This window comes from Drosophila pseudoobscura, chromosome X (genome assembly GCF_009870125.1).
Source record: "Drosophila pseudoobscura strain MV-25-SWS-2005 chromosome X, UCI_Dpse_MV25, whole genome shotgun sequence".
Classification (NCBI taxonomy): Eukaryota; Metazoa; Arthropoda; class Insecta; order Diptera; family Drosophilidae; genus Drosophila; species Drosophila pseudoobscura.
The window spans coordinates 6,651,896-6,669,624 of record NC_046683.1 but is presented as its reverse complement, the minus strand read 5'-3'; the positions used below and the strand labels follow the sequence as shown (position 1 = coordinate 6,669,624).

The 17,729-nt window shown below is 49.3% G+C and overlaps 2 protein-coding genes across 3 annotated transcripts in view; both read right to left on the bottom strand.

Moving 5' to 3' along the window:
* Positions 1-15,014, bottom strand: part of LOC6901756 (uncharacterized) — an 81,649-nt gene extending 66,635 nt beyond the window's left edge. The window contains exons 1-3 of one of the 2 annotated variants that reach the window (XM_002134396.3): positions 14,855-15,014; positions 14,644-14,794; positions 14,046-14,581 (exon numbers count right to left, since the gene is read on the bottom strand). In XM_002134396.3, coding sequence (XP_002134432.3) covers positions 14,159-14,581 — 423 coding nt within the window. In that variant the 5' untranslated portion in view covers positions 14,644-14,794; positions 14,855-15,014 and the 3' untranslated portion in view covers positions 14,046-14,158. Of the gene's footprint in view, positions 1-14,045; positions 14,582-14,643; positions 14,795-14,854 lie in introns of those variants that run through there. The other variant, XM_033382806.1, reaches the window with a different exon arrangement.
* LOC6901761 (uncharacterized) lies at positions 7,143-9,275 on the bottom strand. Its single transcript, XM_002134395.3, has 2 exons — positions 9,117-9,275; positions 7,143-9,043 (listed from the first exon to the last, which is right to left on the bottom strand). The coding sequence occupies exon 2, from the start codon at positions 9,038-9,040 to the stop codon at positions 7,544-7,546; it is 1,497 nt and encodes a 498-aa protein (XP_002134431.2). The 5' UTR covers positions 9,041-9,043; positions 9,117-9,275; the 3' UTR covers positions 7,143-7,543.
* Positions 15,015-17,729: the final 2,715 nt, after the last annotated feature.

Genomic DNA, 17,729 nt, shown 5'->3' with positions numbered 1-17,729 from the left:
CGTTTCATGGGTCCACTACGGGTGCGTGTGTGTGGGGCTTTGTGTGCGTGCGATAATGTTGACAGATAATAAACTGGGAAAATTACAAAATTACAATCAAACATGGTAGGTCAGAGGCAGGGACAAACCCGTAACGTAACCCATATGAAGGACATTTCAGAAAATGTTGTAGTATATATTCTGTAGAGGGGGAGAGGATGCGATGCGATGGAACGATGCTGCTAATGGCGGGCGGACCATTGTCGTTTGGAGGCGACGTTCTTCTCGGTTTTATGGCCAAAACTTACGCCAAACTTGGGCGAACGTAAATTTGCCACCACAAAACTATTCAATTGAAAGTTATTTACGTTTATTGTTTCATTTCATGCCCGCAGTGCTGTCGCTGCCTCTGTATTGGTGAGCTTTACAAGCTCCCATTGATCGGCACTAAGCGGGCTGCTCTGCTCTGCATGTGTGAGACGTGTCTGTGTGAAAAGCTCACTAAGTTGCGTGGATTTAAGGCGAAGCTTTAAGCTAGCGCTAGACAATTTGGCAACTGTGTGATTTATGGACAAATGCCATTAAGGAATCCGCCGGGCAATCGATTTGGCATGCCTCCACTCCACCCAACTCCCCTCCACTCAGCTCAACTCAACTCAACTCCACTCCCTTCACTTTCGAGTCTCTCCAAATCTATACTTCCGTTGTTAATCATTGGCATCACTTAATGGCCCCTTCCGCCTTCCGTTCCGTTCCGTTCGCACAGAGAAATGCAATCAGCCAGACAAGCGCATAGTCGGAGGCAGAGTCAAGTGGTTTTTTCCTCCTTTTTTCGGGCAACAGCGAACCCGCCCTTCAATTACAAATCTATGCAGGACTCTGGACTGTGGACTCTCCTCTCTACTGCCTGCGCAGATAATCTGCTAAAGGACTTCCGCCTGGTGCGTGCGCTGCCTTCCCGAAGGAAAGAAGCGAGCAAATATATACAGAGTGACGGGGAGGAGGGGAACGACTGTTACTGAAATCGCAATGATATACGGCCGTGAAATCGAATCGCAGCCCGGGCCAAGCACAAAAGGCTTTAAGTGCGCCATACTCAAATTCGAGATATATGTAGTTCCATATTCTGCACTGTGGAAAAAAGTGCACTTCCGCTGGCGGATCCCAGGACAATCCAAAAGGTATCTTTCTGGGCAGACATCTTACTATGGCCGTATTTTTCACTGTATTTCCCAGATATATGATTTTGTTCAGTGTGCCCTGCCGTTCGACAAAAATCAACAGACTATAGCCGGGGCCCCAGAAGACTTGGAGACTTCTGTGCGGCGTCTTTTGTGCATGGATTTCTTGGCGCGGTCTCGCCAGAAGCCAATTTATTGCCCCATTGTGCCGTGTAGCGTGTCCGAAGGACAACGACAACGACTCAGCGGGTTGCATGTTCTGGCTCTTCCTTGGTTCTGGTTCTGGTCCTGGGCTCTGGTCTCTGGTCGTTCTCCCGTTTAGGCGTTGGCATTGCGTTTTCGGCGGCCGTGTTGAAATTGACAGCAAAATAATTGGTTGATTATTTATGAGAAGCGACTTGGCAGACAGACAGTCGGACAGTCAGACGGTGAAAACGTTTGTTTAGGCCTCATCGGCAGAGACAACGATAACAGTAGAGAGACAGCAAAGAGCGTATAGGACTTGTTCAGGAATAGTTTATCATGGGGACTTAGTCTGGGCAGGTGTCCGACCATCCATTAGGACTGTCCGGGTAGGTCCTTTGATGTTCCCGAGAGAAAGAGAGGGAGAGGAGCAAGCGGACAGTCGACTGATTGTTATCCAAATAGTTATTTAAGAAATTCAAATTGTGGTAATTAAAAATGGCCAAAAGGGCCCGGCCCGCTCACACATGCTGGGAAACCGAAGCCGGCACTTGACATATGGGAGTCATAGCCAGAGAGCCAGGGCTAAAATCAGGGCCAGAATCAGAAACAGAACCAGAAGGAGAACCAGGACGAGGACTTGAACCGGTGACGGTGGACAAGAGTAAGAGCTTTGGCTCGGCCTACGGCTGGCTGTTATTATTTTTGTCACTGACAAAGCAAATCACCAAAAACCAACAAAAGGTCTACCCCCACCAGTTTCCAGCCCTGTCCCTCTCTCTATGCCCCTCTTCCTCTTTACCACAGGCGTAACAAACGATACCGCAGAAAAACCCCATAGGCCGAGGCCTAGTTCCCCGACTTGTTACCCTCCTCAGACCTACTCCATTCCCCACTCCAGGGGTGCTCCTGCTTCTGCTGCTGCCAACTGCGGGGCAATTTTCCTGTTGAATTATGAGGATATTTGTTTCGTCATGAAAGATTGGCCCCGCTACCGGTCCGGGTCCGGGTCCGAGTCCGAGTCCGGGTCCGAGTTTTAGTCCGAGTCCTCCATCCCATTCCCAGGCTTCTATTATAATCCTTACGCACTCCGATCCGTGTCCGGGTCCAACGGGGGCAACTGTACATTTCTTTTCCAAGCTTTCATCTTCTTCTGCTGGCGGCGGGGACATGGAGTTTTCAATTTGCATTGCCCAGACCCCAAACCCAAGCCCAAGCCCAAGCCCAAGCCGGCCGCTAAACCCAGAGCCGACAGCCGGAGCCCGGAGCCGTAGAGAACGGAACGGAACAGAATCGTCAACTTTGCCTTCGTCGTGAGCTTACCAAATGCACTGCAAGTGAAATGCACTCCACTGACTTTTGGGGTCGGTTGGGTTCGTGAACCATGACCGAGGCCGAGGGTGAGGGTGAGGGCGACGGTGATGGCGAGGGCGAGGAGGGAGAATGGGGATTGGGAATGGGAATGGGAATCACTGTGCCACACATGTAACACATGAGTCTTAGCCCAGGCGGCCTGGACGATTGCATCTACAATTCATAGAAATTTCAAACGATGCGTAAACGAAAACGGAAAATGCACACAGCAGCAGCAGCAGCAGCAGGCGACGACGACGGCGACAACGACAACGACAACGTCTGAGGAGGCTGACTACGACTAGGACCAGGAGAAGGACTACTGGGACATTCACTGGGCACCAGCATCAGCATCCCGTAGAAAGTAAACGAATTGTGGGTATGACCAAAAATTGCGTTTACTGTTGCGTTTCTGAAATGCATGGGAAAGAGGGGTGCTGGGCCCCTAAAGGACATTGGGAGGGACAGTGGAACAGGGTGGCTCCGATCCGAGCAAGAGAAGGAGCAAGGAGCATCGGAGTGCGAGCCAAATCCGACTTTGCTTGATGATGAGTGTCGTTATCGTTTTTGTGGAGTTTTGTTTTGTTAGACCCTTCCCTCGCATACCACCATGCAACACCATCCATGAGCCACAATCCCTACGCTCGGACCCTCCTGCCCCCCACCATCTAGGATATTCTAACTGCAAGAGGAATTTGCATTTCGATATGTGGCACTGCCCCGAATCCGTCTCCAGCTCAGACTCCGAACCCGGGGCCCAGCCCACAAAACAATCAAGAAAAGCAATTGGTGCACTCCAGATGGATACAGATGTGTCTGTGCGCGTGTGTGTGAGCAGAGGTCCTTCTAGGACTTGGACTACTCGCACTCGGATCGAGCTGTGGGCCGGAAAGCATCGTCATGGCCACAGAGACAGACGACGACTCGGACTACGACTACGACTCGGACTCCGACGCAGTCGGACGATGATGTAGCTGCACGGATTGATTTACGTTCGAAAAGATTTCTCAACTGTGCAGCCTCCGGACCCCCAGTCCCACATTCGCATTCCCCATCGACCAGGGTCAACTGTACATTTTTCTATATGTTTTGTTTGGTTCTGTTTCATTTTGAGTTTCTGCTTCTGTTTGTATTTCTGTTTCGTAGTTTTGCATTTGGTGCCGGGGCCCAACGACGACTGAGATTTATCAAAAGGTAATTTATATATGTGGGTGTGTAATTTATCCCTGCACCATTACACCCCCCTCTCTCAGAGAACCCAGTGACTTGTTTGCCCTGCTGTCTGTTTGGCTTTAGTTCTCCTCAGAGCCAAGTCTTCAGTCCCGAGTCCCCGATCCCCGATCCCCAATCCCCGAGTGCATTTTGCATTTTATGTACGCAACATTTTTAAGAGTATTTCGTTGAGAATAAATCGCCTGCCCAAGCATGACATATGACCGAAAAGCTTCGAGATGGAGTCTCGTCCAGAGAGAGAACGAGAGCATGGGCAAAGTAAATAGTTTGGGATGCAATCCAAAAGATTATTTTTTGCGGGTTTGAGTGAGTGGAAAGTAAAAGATACAAACCGAAACAGAGAGAGAGAGAGACAGAGAGAGACTTCTGTTTGGGAGTAATCCCACCCCCCGGGAAACCTTAATCTGAGTGCCAGGCAAAGCAAATGCATAAATTCAATTTACCGAAAGAGCTCTAGCCCCAACCCCAGTCTCAGCTCCGAAAGAAGAAAAAAAAACAGTTGCATAATTTAACGCCGACCATCCATGGATCCATGTGGATGGGATCCTGCCATCAATGGGTGCTGGATGGCATGTAAAAAATTGCAAATCGAATCGCGAAGCAAGCGACCAACAAACATCCATTGGTTCGGGGGGACGGGGGACATACCGAAACGTCAAGAGCACTCCGCCGACAGTTACACGCCTAAGCCCCTGAACCCGCACCCGCACTTGCACTCGGATCAGAGGAGTATGACCACGATGCCACGATACCATGCCAATGCCAATGGCCATGTGAATGGTATAAACATTGTTGACATTTGCCAAACCTACTTTAATCACTTTTTAACCCCATTTGATACAGTGTCAGCGTGCATGGGGCCACGGAAACGGCCACGGGACCGTAGCGGCTCATAAAATGGACAGTCCGCACTCGACTTTTGTCTGGCGGGAGCCCTGCCCCCTGCCCCAGTCCTCGGTCCTCGGTCCAGACCAGCCACATCGAATGCAGGCTGGAAGGCTGCAAAAAAGCAACCACACTGACAAAAAATCCCAATGACAAACGCAGAAAGAAAGCAAAAACCAACAAAAGCAAACACAACCAAGCGAAAAAAAGCATTACGTAAAATGGGAGACCAAATATGGGGGGAATGATAGCCATAGACATGGACACGGACGCGGACTCGGACATGGATGTGGATATGTGGATGTGGCCCTGCCATGACCCGTTGGCCCAGCTGCCAAAGCAATTGATTTACTGCACTTTGTTTGCCAAAAATTAATTGAGTTGATGACAAGTGCAATTGATTTATGCGGGACTCAAATGAGTGTGGACAGAACAGACGAACAGACGCCTGGACAACGGATGGATATCATCGGATGGACACTGGCAATTGGAATGGGACTGGAGCCGTGTTGGGGTTGGATCTGGGCTGTTTCCCGAATGGGGGTAATGGGTTGTCGCCATCGCCATCGCCATCGGTTACAACATGCGGGCAGGCACAAGATCTACTCATGGATTAACACTATTCCCCGCAGTGGAACTTCCGATGGCCCGAAAAGACCATACGCCAACCCCCACTATGGCAGGTGTCAAAGTTGAAAAGAAACACCAACCATCCATGGAGCAGCCATCCATCCAGTGCCGACTCCCAAAGACCCTACCCCAACAAGAACAACAAGAGCCGAGCCACGGAAAAGAATCAGCAAAAGAGTCTAGTCTAGCCCTAAGGCGGCTTTCCCAAAGACTGCACCTCAAAAGTATTTCCATAGAGTATTACCAAAGAAACAATACCCGGGGAAAGGTTTGGCCCTGGTCCGGGTCCGTGTTGTGTAACGGAAGCGTGCCGCGCACACATGTCGTCCGACCGGGGCCCAGGTTTTAGGCCAAAAAAGCAACACGGGAAAGGGGAAAACGGCAGAGGTGGGAAAACGCAGGGACAGACGCAACGGAAATAAGCGCCAACCGGATGCCAACAAACGAAGCAAATGATTCATTTCCGATGATGCGACAGCGTCCTGCGTTTTCCCATTGCCAGGTTCAGGTTAGCCGTGTCTCCTGTGAGCACTGGATCCTGGCTGGTGTGCCCACGTCTGCCCACCAAAAATTTGCATGAAATGTGAAATCAAACGGCTCGCGGCTGGCTACAACAAATGGTGCACGAGTGGAGCAGGAACAGGACCAGGACCAGGACCAGCAGGGGGACCAATGGACGAAGTGGAGGTGGAGCTGGAACTGGAGCTGGAGAAGTCGTCGTCAGCAGGCGTCGTTGGTGTCACGTTCTCATTCACGTGCAGGTTGACGGACGCCCGTTGCCATATTTTATGACTGCCGCCAGATCGCCCTCTTGTGTGTGTGCCTGTGTGTTTGTGTGTGTTATTGATATGCTAACGGTAAATGCTTTAGGTGGGCGGACCGGGGAGTGGCTACCTCTGGATTTGACGGCTGTACGGAAGTGGTTAAAGCGACCTCGCCTCGACACTGCAGCTGGATGTGGTGGATGTGGATGTGGAGCTGGTGTTGGAACGGGAGGACGACATCTGTCGCGGGCGACGTGTGAAATTTTTTAGCCAAAAATTTTGCACTCTTCTCCTCGGCCGTGGCCGTGGCCATTTATAATGCCACCGATGTGTTCTGGCTCAGGGAGAACATGGACATCCAGCACCAACGACGACGACGACATATTGGAAATCAAAATGTTGACATACAGCAGGGACAACATTTTTCAATTAAGCCGATGACAACACACGACCCCGGGGGGCAAGCGCTGAGGCAGGAGATGCAGATGGGGCCAAGGATAGGAGAGTATGGAGGGTATGGAGAGTTTGGAGACACAAGGGCTCGAGTCGCAGATAACATGGCTAATAATAATTAAATAAATTTACCTAAGGAGAGTGCCTGATCTTTGTGTTACTGAACGGTGCCACGTAGAACAGGAAAACCATAGCACTTTGGGAAATACGCCTTGTTGTTTAACAGAGTTCATCACTGTTATGTCAACAGCTGTCAAAAGCTGTTTGTTTTTTCTAGAAATTGTCTTATCGGATAATCGTTTAACGAGAATGAATTTGGGACGAAACTAGGCTTTGAAGAGGCCCACAAAATGAGTCAAACCTATTTAAAACATAAGATTTAATGCATCTTATAAAATAAATAAATAAAACCAATCATTGCCACTTTCCCTGAAAGCCCAGTAAATAAGCACGGAATTGGGATAGTGAATAGCTTTCTCCGTAGATCTACAGAATCCCGATCGGTATGCGAGACTCTATGTTTACTTTTAGAAAAATTGTCTTAGGTTTTTCCACTATAAAAATTCCAATAAAACACTTGTTGAACTTTAACACGTACACGGGGAAATTTAGCAGTTCATTTAGTTTTTGATGTGTAAAAAGAATTCCAATCGGGCGACTGCTGTTGGGCTGTTGGGCTGTTGTGGGATGATGGTAACCTCTTCCTTTCTCTGTTGGACAGCACTCACTGGCAATTGTTCACAGGTTCGGGGGATGTGCATCCCCCCCTCTGTGGCTCATTCGCCAGTGACTGCTGCCAGTGGTGTTGCATCTTTGGATGGTGGTGTCGGTAGCCGGATTCCTTGAGAGCAGTCGCTATACCTTTTTCCATGAACTGGACAACTAATTGACCACCGCCAGGACGATGGTGATGTCATCCATGTTCAAGTTGCGGCCAGCTGCCGCACGAACGTTGCTGCAGGCGGTGGCGCGTGCCATCAGTGCCAGGGTTTCCGCATACAGGTGCATTCGACGGGGGTCTGTGCCGCCGTCGAGTTCGGTGATCAGGGACAGCACGCGCTCATCGTCCACATTGTTGAAGAACCCGTCGGTGCCCAGGAGCAGCATGTCGCCCGCCTCGACGCAGAGCTCCTGAATCGGCGCCTGGTAGGGATCTCCATAGATGTAGGCGCCAACCCCCTGGAGCTGGGTGCTAAAGGCCTGAAGATGTTTCCTCGAGCGAGCAGCTATTTGTCCATTTCGCACCACCAGGAAGCCGCAACCACCGACGTTTGTCGCGTAGACGGTGCCGGTGCGGCGGTCCAGGCTGAGCATGCAAGTGTTGCAGCTGGCCAGGACAGGATGGCGCACATCCAGCACATCGCGATGGGCCCGGTGCAGGAGCACGTCCAGGCGACGAGGATCGTGGCTGGGCCTCTGGGCCAGACGCTCGCAGGAGCGCATCAAGGAGTAGCTAAAGTCTCCGGGAGAGAGGTTACAGATCCGCCCGCTCTTGACTCCGTTGGCCTTGGCCACGCCCAGTGTCTCGCCGCGGCTGGTGCTGGTCGCGAACCAGGCATCCTCCCCGCACTGCCCCAACCTTGGCCACGCTGCATGCTTCTTCGGTATGCCGCTTGCCACACTCAGCAGCCGCAGCTCCTTCGGCCCGTACATCTTCCAGCCATGAATGTCTTTTGTCTCCGGCTTCCCGGCATCAATGATTTCTTGTTCGTATTCCTCGACCAGCTCTCGCAGACGCCCATAACCACGGAATAAGGGTCTGAGAGGGTTCATGCACTGCCTGCCGCCGAATGTGGCGGCGCGTTGAGCCAAGTAGACACCGCCATTGGTGACTCGGCTGACCAGGCGAAAGCCACCCGTGGAGAGCACGTGGGCAAGCCGTGATCCGGTGGTGCCAACCGTGGTGGTGGCCTGGTTGATCATCCGACCGCCGTTTGTATATGCATTCTCGTAGACGTGAGTGCCGCATACGAAGGCCTGCTCCAGTAGATCTTCGCCATCGGCCGACAGCATGGCTCCGATGCTTGTGATCCTGGCGATAAGCTCGTCGCCACTGATGCAGGCCTGCTCGAAGAGCTCTGCGCCGCGGCAGCAGCAGACGTCAAATAGGTTTCCGCCTCTGACGACTGCAATGCCCACAAGTTCGGCGAAGCTGAGGCGTGCCCGGCAAACCACGCGGGCACTCCTTGTGGCGACGACATCGAGCATTTTGCCACTGCCTGAGATCACGATCCTGATCACTAGTCCACTCCCCCCCACGACGATCTTGATCAGGTGGCCGCCGCCGCTGGCCGCCTTGCCGATCATCATCTGCACGAAGGTCAGCAGCTGTGTCTCCATTCGCTGGATTCCTGCATTCAGTCGCACAAGTCTGTCCATATTCTGTAGGGCACAAGGAAGGAGAGCTTTACCCTCACAATTCGAAGATGAGTACGGCCCAGAGATAATTACGAACCAATTGAGTTTTTTTAACATCAAGCTATGGGTTTATTATTCTTGCGTGATCTTTTGTTGGTGTCTCGTCCGAGATAAAAGAAATCCTATTAAAAAAACTATCTGAAATTATGTACAAAACGACAAACGAATACCTTATGACATTTTCTTTGACTGTTTTTGAGTCGGGGGCGGGGGCAGGGCTTGCTTAGTTCAAAAAAAAGCTGTTATGACAGAACAGTAAAAACAGTTTCAGTTCAGAGATCTCTAAGGTTGAGGCCAAACTATGACCGTTAATCTCTGGTTTAGAATTAAATCTGGTACTCCTGAGTCTAAGAATGCCTGTAAATACATCTCTCTGATAGAGAGATAATCCTCTGTATCCCATCTATACTTCCATAATCATTTAGCTGGCGCCACACTCCCCATCGCCCTCATCCTATCCATTGCACTGCACTCCTCATGGCTAGCTCCGTCTCCTATGCAATTCTCCAGAAGCGGGGCATGGGCACGGGCACGGGTCTGGGGCTCAACTCAATTATGCACAATTACGGACACAAACAGATACCAAGTGGCAGGAGTGGCGGGACGGGAATGAGGTAAGTATGCAGATGATATCTACACCTCTGCCCCATCCCGGGCTCTGGATGGAATTGTGCAATTTTTTGGCTGCTGGGTATCCCCCATGCAGCTGCAGTTGCCGTTGCAGTTGCAGATGTGGCACTCGAATTGCATGCATAGCTCATTGCTTGCCACTCGACGTGGATGAAGTGTGCCGTGCTGTGGCATGTGGCATAGGAACACGGAGGCGACTGCTGCTGCTGCTGCTGCTGCTGCTGCTGTCAAAATGCCATTGAATTGCTTAAATATTTTCATCGTCGTCATCGCCATCGTCATCGCTTAATGGCTTGCCTTTTTTGGTTGCCATGTCTACCCCCAAACACCCAAAACCAAAAACCAAAAACGATGCTGAATGCTGAAACATATGTGAATGGCAGCCAGAATGGTCGGGATATGAATAAGGGGCCTGCTTGAACGAATGACTGACTGAGTGAATGAGTGAATGAGCGATATGAAGTGCAATCAATGCAAAAATGTTTTCAAGTACCCAGCCAACCAGCCAACCAGCCAGAGCATCCAGAGCATTCAGAGCATCCAGAGCCAACACGAAGGCTAGACAATCCCTGCAACAGATGCAGTGCTCCATGGGGCATGGTAATGGGTGTGGGATGAGGACCTATTAGATGATATTCCAGCTCCAACTAGATGGGTGTGTGGGAGCGTTGGTGTGAAAGGATTATTCACACACTATTGATTTCAAATTGAGTTGACTTCAAATCCGTCTGAATTGACAGCAGCAGCAGCAGCAGCACATGGCAACACATCCTCTCACTCCAGCCTCTCCCCCTGCGAGTATGTGTGCTGCCGGAAGTTGACTAATGAATTTAATTTGCAGTGGGTGTTGGAGCAAATAGAGCGACAAGCGGATGGTGGGGCTTGTGGGGCACTAGACATCAGCGAGGCAGAGGCAGTCAGCCAGGGAACTGACTGATTGACTGTCTGCCATTCGGGCCTGCCTCGATGCCTGGCTGTATATTTGTCTATCTGTTTGCCTGGCTGATGTCTCTGATGCCACAGTGGCTGCAAGTAGGCAACTGTTTTTGTTTGCCCACCCGACTCCTTCACACAATTGATTGACATTGGCAGTTGTTGCCACAGAATGCCGTTTAATGGAATGCAGGGGGATGCATTCAATACATCTGCAATTGATTCCATGCCAAGGAAACCAGCACTACATATTGTCCAAAGTCTACAGCCCTCTCTCTCCCTCTCTACAGGGACAAAGAACACAATGGACACCGCTTAGTGTCCTTTTGGAGCAGCCACAATTGTTGCCTGACCAATGATCAATTTAATAGGAAAACAATATTGATAGCCAAGGGCTCCGTCGCTCCGTCGCTCCGTCGCTCCGTCTCTCCGTCTCTCTTCCAGAGAGACTTCCACAAAAGCAGCAGCCGCACAGGACACTTGAAGCCCCTTGGGGCCAGGAACTGAGGTGGGGATTGAGGCAGGGACTGGGGCAGGCGTAAGCGGAAGTGTTGCGGTTTCTGGTAAAGATTGGGGCACCCAAAGCCTCAATGGGAGTCCTGGGTTTTGTTTGTTTGCCTGCCTCGTGGGTTGGTCTGGTCGGAAACTTGCTAAACTTTTGGTGTTGTGTTGTAACTAAATTTGAGCAGACACATGCGAACACACCCAGGACACCCAGGACACACAGGACACCCGGACACACGCGGACACACACTCGAGAGTCCCGGCAACACTTTCACTTGTGCGTAGCGCTCCTTGGCCCCCCCCCTCCCAACAGCCAACCCGTTCGAGCCCTGTTTGGTTTCTTGTGGTTTATTATTCACGCCTGAATTGATTGTAAATTAAAGTTTGCTCAGCCCGTGCGGGCCGGACGGCTACTTGGTCCGTAGCCCTATGTGTCCTTCGTGTCGTTGTGCATTTTGAGGTCAGCCTATGGCAAAGTTTTCTTTTGTGTGTGCAGTGGATCTTGGGCCGGGTCCGGCCTTTGTCCGGGCCACTCATCGCCCTTGTCCGCTTGTCGGCCCTCTGTCCTTGGTCTGCTCTCTCTGGTTCCTCCTGCTCCTTCCCTTGGCTGCTTAGTCCAAGGGTCCTTGCCATATTAGAAGCCAAAAGGCATTCAAGTGCACATAAGACGATTACACATCATTTAACCGACGCACTGCAAAACTATGAGGCGCCCGAGAGCCCATACCCCATATCCCAGTCCCCCGGACCACAGTTCCCAGCCCCCAGACCCATTGAGGGTCTGTAATTGTTGCTCCTTTGCTCGCTTTTATTGACTGCTGCATATTGATTATAGTTACGATGCCTTCGTCTTGCGCCTCATGCGGCATGCCATACCACTTCCCGCCCCCGCCCCTGCTTCTGTTTCTGTCTCCTCCATCTTCCTTCATCTTCCGGCCAAGGAAGTTCATTTTCGCCTTCTGTCGGGCATGACTTGACTTGATTGCTGGCATTTGTCGTTCTTGTTTAAAATTCAATCGCTGCACTCAAGTGTGTACGAGATGTATTCATGTGTACAGCTCTCTCTGTCTGTTTGTCTGTGTCTGGGTCTGTCTCTGTATGTGTGTGGGTGTGGGTGTGGGTGTGGGTGGAGTGGGTCTGGGTGCGTTTTGAGACAAAATTAATTTGGTGTTAATAAAGTGAAAGTGTGGCCTTCCATTCACAGTTTGTCTGTGCGAAATTGTTTTCAGTTCTTGGGTCTTTAAGACGGCTTATAATGATTGGCATCCCACAAACTTTAAGCATACACACTTGGTGGCAGGGGCTATTCTTGAGGTATTTATTGTCGCTGAGCTTTTTACGGGAACTCTGGGACTCCGGTAGCTGACGTTTCGCTTCAAACGAAAGTCCAACGCAACTGTACTTATTCGAGTACGATCCAAATATTGAATATTCCGTTCACCCGAAAGTGCTGATTGCCAGAAGACACCATTCTGAATGGCAAACACAGAGCAATGAGAATGGGCAGCGCATCTCTCCTCTCTCGAGGATCGAAGGACCATTGCGGCTCAGATGTTTATTTATGCCAGCTGGGATGCCGTTGGGCTTTTGCCAGGGGAAGGGACCCGTCTTAAGTTAGAAATAAGTTAGTGTAGCCAGATAAGAATTTTTGATTCCGTTGGCGAATAAGAATAAATAAATAGGTAATACTGCACGGAGCTAAGGCCCATCATATTCCGCTAGATCTTGCCGAGCCTCGAGGCGGTTGTCGACATGCAAGGCCTGCAGGCAGCCAGGCCCACGCTTCCACTGGCTACGATTATCGAGTTGTTAGGTTTAGTTTTCATTTGATTGGGTCGTTCTCAAAATAATATGCGAATATAATGTTTTGCGACAGATGTGGTAGTAGGGCCTTCTGTGTTCCTGATCCTGGGGCTGTCCCTTTTGGTTGGGAGATGGGATGGGAGGAAACGTGCGTCAACTTCTGCTTTTTAAGAAGCAAAACTTTGGATACTTGGCCACATTGCTCAAGTGTTTCGGGGCAGGGACGCAGGCATGCACTCGACGGCCCGGGTCCACCTCCGATGCACAGTTGCTGTATGTCGAGTGCAGGCGGGAGACAGTCGGGAGAGAGCGGCTCCTGCTCGGACATCAAAGTTGCCAACTTTCGACTTGAGGAATTTTCGACAAGGCGACTTGGAACTTTTGTTACTTTGCTGCCGAGCCGGTGGAAGATACCTGAGCGAAGGCAGAGGGTCAGGACAGGCTGCAGAGAAGAGAACTCCGCCGGAAAAGGAGGTGGAATCAGAGGCAGAAGCCAGAAGTTTAATTGTTGTGTGTTGTCCTGCGCCCTGGCCCTGGAGCTGTGCTCAGGTGTCCTTAGTGGTGTTCTAATTACTAACAAACTTAATTTGCTACAAGTTATTTTCTTGCGGACACCGCTTGCCCTCGCCTTGCCCCCTGCCCTACCTTGTCCCACAGCGAACTGCATGACCATAACCACTTGAGTCGCCACTCCTCTGCCTTGCCATTCGGCTGGGACACTTAAGCCACACGCGGACCCTTCCAGCGGAGTCATTCGGTGGAGAAGTGCCCATGGAAGAGGCTCCAAAGGCTTTGGCAGCAATTCTAGGTCTTAGAGCCCAAAGAAACTTCTAGGAGCTCCTGAGGGGTGGATTGCGAACACACCAGCGTTTCTACAGAAGATCTTCTGCCTCAGTTCCAGTCAGAACCTTCTGAATCTTCTGCAATCAATGAAATCTGAAATCAATGTGGCTGGTCCTCCGTTAGGGGCTACCACGACCGGTTTGACGGACCCTCCACAGAGCCAGAGCAATGCGGCCCACCTCATACATTTGAGGAATCGAAGAAATTGTCAAAGCATCATTTCCTGTCAGACCACCCAAAAAAACTAACGCAATTTATTTAACTTTTACCCTATTTTTGAATTTTATTTGGTTTGGTGGCAATCCGATTGGCTGCAATAAGCAAGAACATAATTTGTTGTGTAGATTGTGTGGGGAAACAAATTGATTAGAAACGACGTTTCAATAAATCAGTGGCTTTCTTAATGCCATTCTGCAATTTGAGAATCTCACTCTCCTTTTGCTTAGTTATAGATTCTTTTAGCTTCTGACACTCTTCTTTGAAGTTATCCTTTCCCATGATCAGTGCCTCTTTGAAATCGACCTTCTTTTCCTGTATTATCTCCTTCAGATTCAGCATGTTTTGCCCAAGCTTAGCCAAATCCCCCATTAGGTCCAGGGGGAGTTTGTGAGGAGGCATCGGCAGCACGGCATCGTCTGGGTTTTCTTGCTTGCCCTCATACGTCTCGACAACTGGCCCACGAGGACGTATGTCCTTGGGCGACACGGGCAAAGAGCTCTGCGGCATGGGATCGGTAATAAGTTGGTTGAAGCGCAGCTGCTGAACACAAACAGCTGGAAGTCGCAGCATCTATTTAAATATTTAGAAAGAGAACATTATGTCAATGGTTATTCAATGGTGATTCTGCTTACCTTATTATTATCAATGAGTTCTTTTTGGAAAAACAAAAATGTTGCCTGATTATTCCTGGTGGTCGTTCATTTATTTCAAACTTGCTTTGATTGGTGATTTTCAGTTACTTTTTGCCTGGTTTAGAATCCAGTCCTCTAATTTATTATTTGTCTATTGTTGGAGGTTTTACTGTGTAAAATGTCCGACTGTTATTCATTTTTCTTTACTTACTATGCTGTCCGGTAGAAAAATATATATGTTTATTGATGATTTGACTTTTACTTCCAAGCGGCCTCGATCTTTTTTCGGATATCCTTTTTTATAAAAAATATAAATATTTTTGTCACGTCTCCGAGCTGTTCTGCTGGCGACAGTTAGTTTTAGAATGATTCGAAACTTTGAATGTTAACTATAAACACATACATATATTCAAAGGGCACTATGATAGCTTAAATCTGTAAATCTTTGAAACAAATACTTGTGCAAGTAGATTTTTTCTAGACTGGTAGGATCTTTTTCCCGCATTTTAAGAGCGAATCTGGATTCGTGTGCAGGGTCCAAAATACATAGTGTTATTGTTTGATTGATTTCTCCAGATTATGTATCCATGGTAAATTTTGATCCCGCTTTATTTTAATTCCATTTGGTGGTGGTGGATTTCTATAGTTTTGACCTAAACAAATATGCCATCCATTGTCCTCCTGGCCCCCTATCACTGACAGCGGCAGCTTCTGCCTCTAACCGCTCTAGGAACGAGACCCGTGTCTCAAGACAGTGTAGACGTGGTCAGGTCTGAGCTGGGATGCAATGTCCATGTCCGTTGTAAATTATGCGCTTTGGCTTACAAATTGCATGTGCCTGGCAGCATGAAGCATGTGGCCAGTCAACTGACTGACTCTTGTCAGGACTGGGTCTGACCAGGGGATCCGAGGAGCAGCATCGTCACCTACCCCACTGGTGCCGCACCTCCACCTCCATTTCAGGCTGCATCTTACGAGTACGAGTGCATCTTTCGACTAATGCGTGGTCAAAGTTGTTTGCCTGTCCGAGCACCGAGCACCGAGCACCCAGCACCAAGCACCGACCACCGAGCACCTAGCACCGAGCACGGGGGCGGTGTATTCAAATGAGCGGCTGGCAACTCTTGTGTTTTGTGGTACTGCTAAACTGGCGAGGCAACTTTCTTAGACATACTTTTCTTATGGTCCCTGGTCGCTGGACAGCAGGATGGCCGCCTCAAAGGCAAATATTTTATGCTTTACGTGGTTGGGTTACTTGAGAAATTACGTGGTCCGTACGCCACTCCTCCTCCTCCAGCTCCACCACAGCTCTTTCATTGTCTTTTGATGGTGCTTCGTCTATGCGATGGGGTGCCAAAGGGACGGGGACCTGCATTAGTATTTAACATGAGCTGCCTAAAAGTATGCAAAGTTATTTCTTGCTCGTTGTTTCTGTCTCTCTCTTATGATACCCTTAAGATGGTACTCTGAAAGTGAAGTGCCATTTCTGCGAGAATATGTTACCCGGAAAAGAACGCGCTTACGATCCTAAGGAGCATTTATAGCAATGAATTAAGAATGTAGGTCTTGGGAGCTATTGCAGCCTAAAAGTATGCAAAGATATATCTTACTTGAAGAGTTACCATTCTGCGAGAGTCTGCAACAGTCAGGAGATTGCGTATACGTATACCTTGTACCTAAATCTTAGAAATTATAGTGTGCGTAAATTGCAAGAGATCCACAAATATGGAACAAAATACTTGATTATTAAGCCTGAAGGTCATGTTGCTCCAGCTACACTAGTTATTGATTATGATTTAGCATATATTTCAGTATAAAATTGCTTTCTACTAGCGGAATCTTCGCTCAATCTATTCCAGAAAGAATATAACTTCTATATGGCATGCAACATACCTATATGTACATAAGATATGCACCATTTCCCCAGTAGAGGGTAACATACGGTCTATTCTTCTCTATTTAGTTGCCTCAGTTGTGTGCGGTTGGTTAACTTAATGTTATGTTCTAACTCTAAACGCATCCAACTTGACTTTTTATCTTTAACCGCCCACCACTGCTTGACCCTCGACATTCTCGAGGCCCCCATTCACCCCCATTCTCGACTCCCCTGGAGTCCTTCGGCAAATGCTTTTGTGTACTTAGCGGCAGTCGAAAAAAAGTTATAAAAATCGTGTAAAAAATTCTCGCACACAAAACGTGCAAAATGCGTTTTACTCGTAGTTCCCGCAACCGGCAGCAGCCCGATCCGATCCCCCTCTCTGACCGAACTCTAATAATTTATTTTAATGATAATGCATGGGAGCCATTCTGGTGCAGGTTCATGTCCAGATCTAGTTTCGTGGTTGGGGCTCTGACTGGGGACTGGGGGCTGTGGACTGTGGTTCTTCTGGGGTTAAGTGAATGCGTAGTCCGAATCCGAGATGGGTTAAGTGAGTGTGTGCGCCACACTCTCAAGACGGAGCTCTGCCTAAAACTTTCAACTTATAGACACTGTTCCTGCCACCCTCACGAAGCAACCCAGAGGCAAGCCCACGATTCAGTTTTCGGGATATTGTTCGCCTAATGATATGCCTCAAATATTAAGTGCATGACACGCCCACTTGGACAGCGGCTGAGGACAGTTGGGGGCACCACCACCAGCAGCATCACCAGCACCACCGAGGAGGTGGACGGACGTACTCGTATAGCGCATCATTGTAAAACCCTTTCGGCGGCTTCCAGCTACAAGACAAGTGCAAAGTTTTCCCCACAAAAACTTTTATGGAAGCATAAAACTTGTGCATTTTTCTACAAAACAAAGAAGAAACAACCGAAAAACAAAAAAAAGGGAAAACCACGCACACACTCACTAAAAATACGAAAAAAAAATATACACAGTAGCAGAAACTGAAACAGAGCTGGTCTCACTTTTTTCCCTCCTCCCCTCTTCTGCCTAAAACAAAATGCAAATAAAAAAGTTTTCCTTGCGACGGCCGCTTTTTCCAGCCACGCTTCTGCTTTCGCTCGCTTTTTTATTACTTTCCCAAGAACTACTTGGGCTGAAGGTTGCCTTGGCTGTGAGCAGGGTGGGAGTGGGGCTGGGCTCA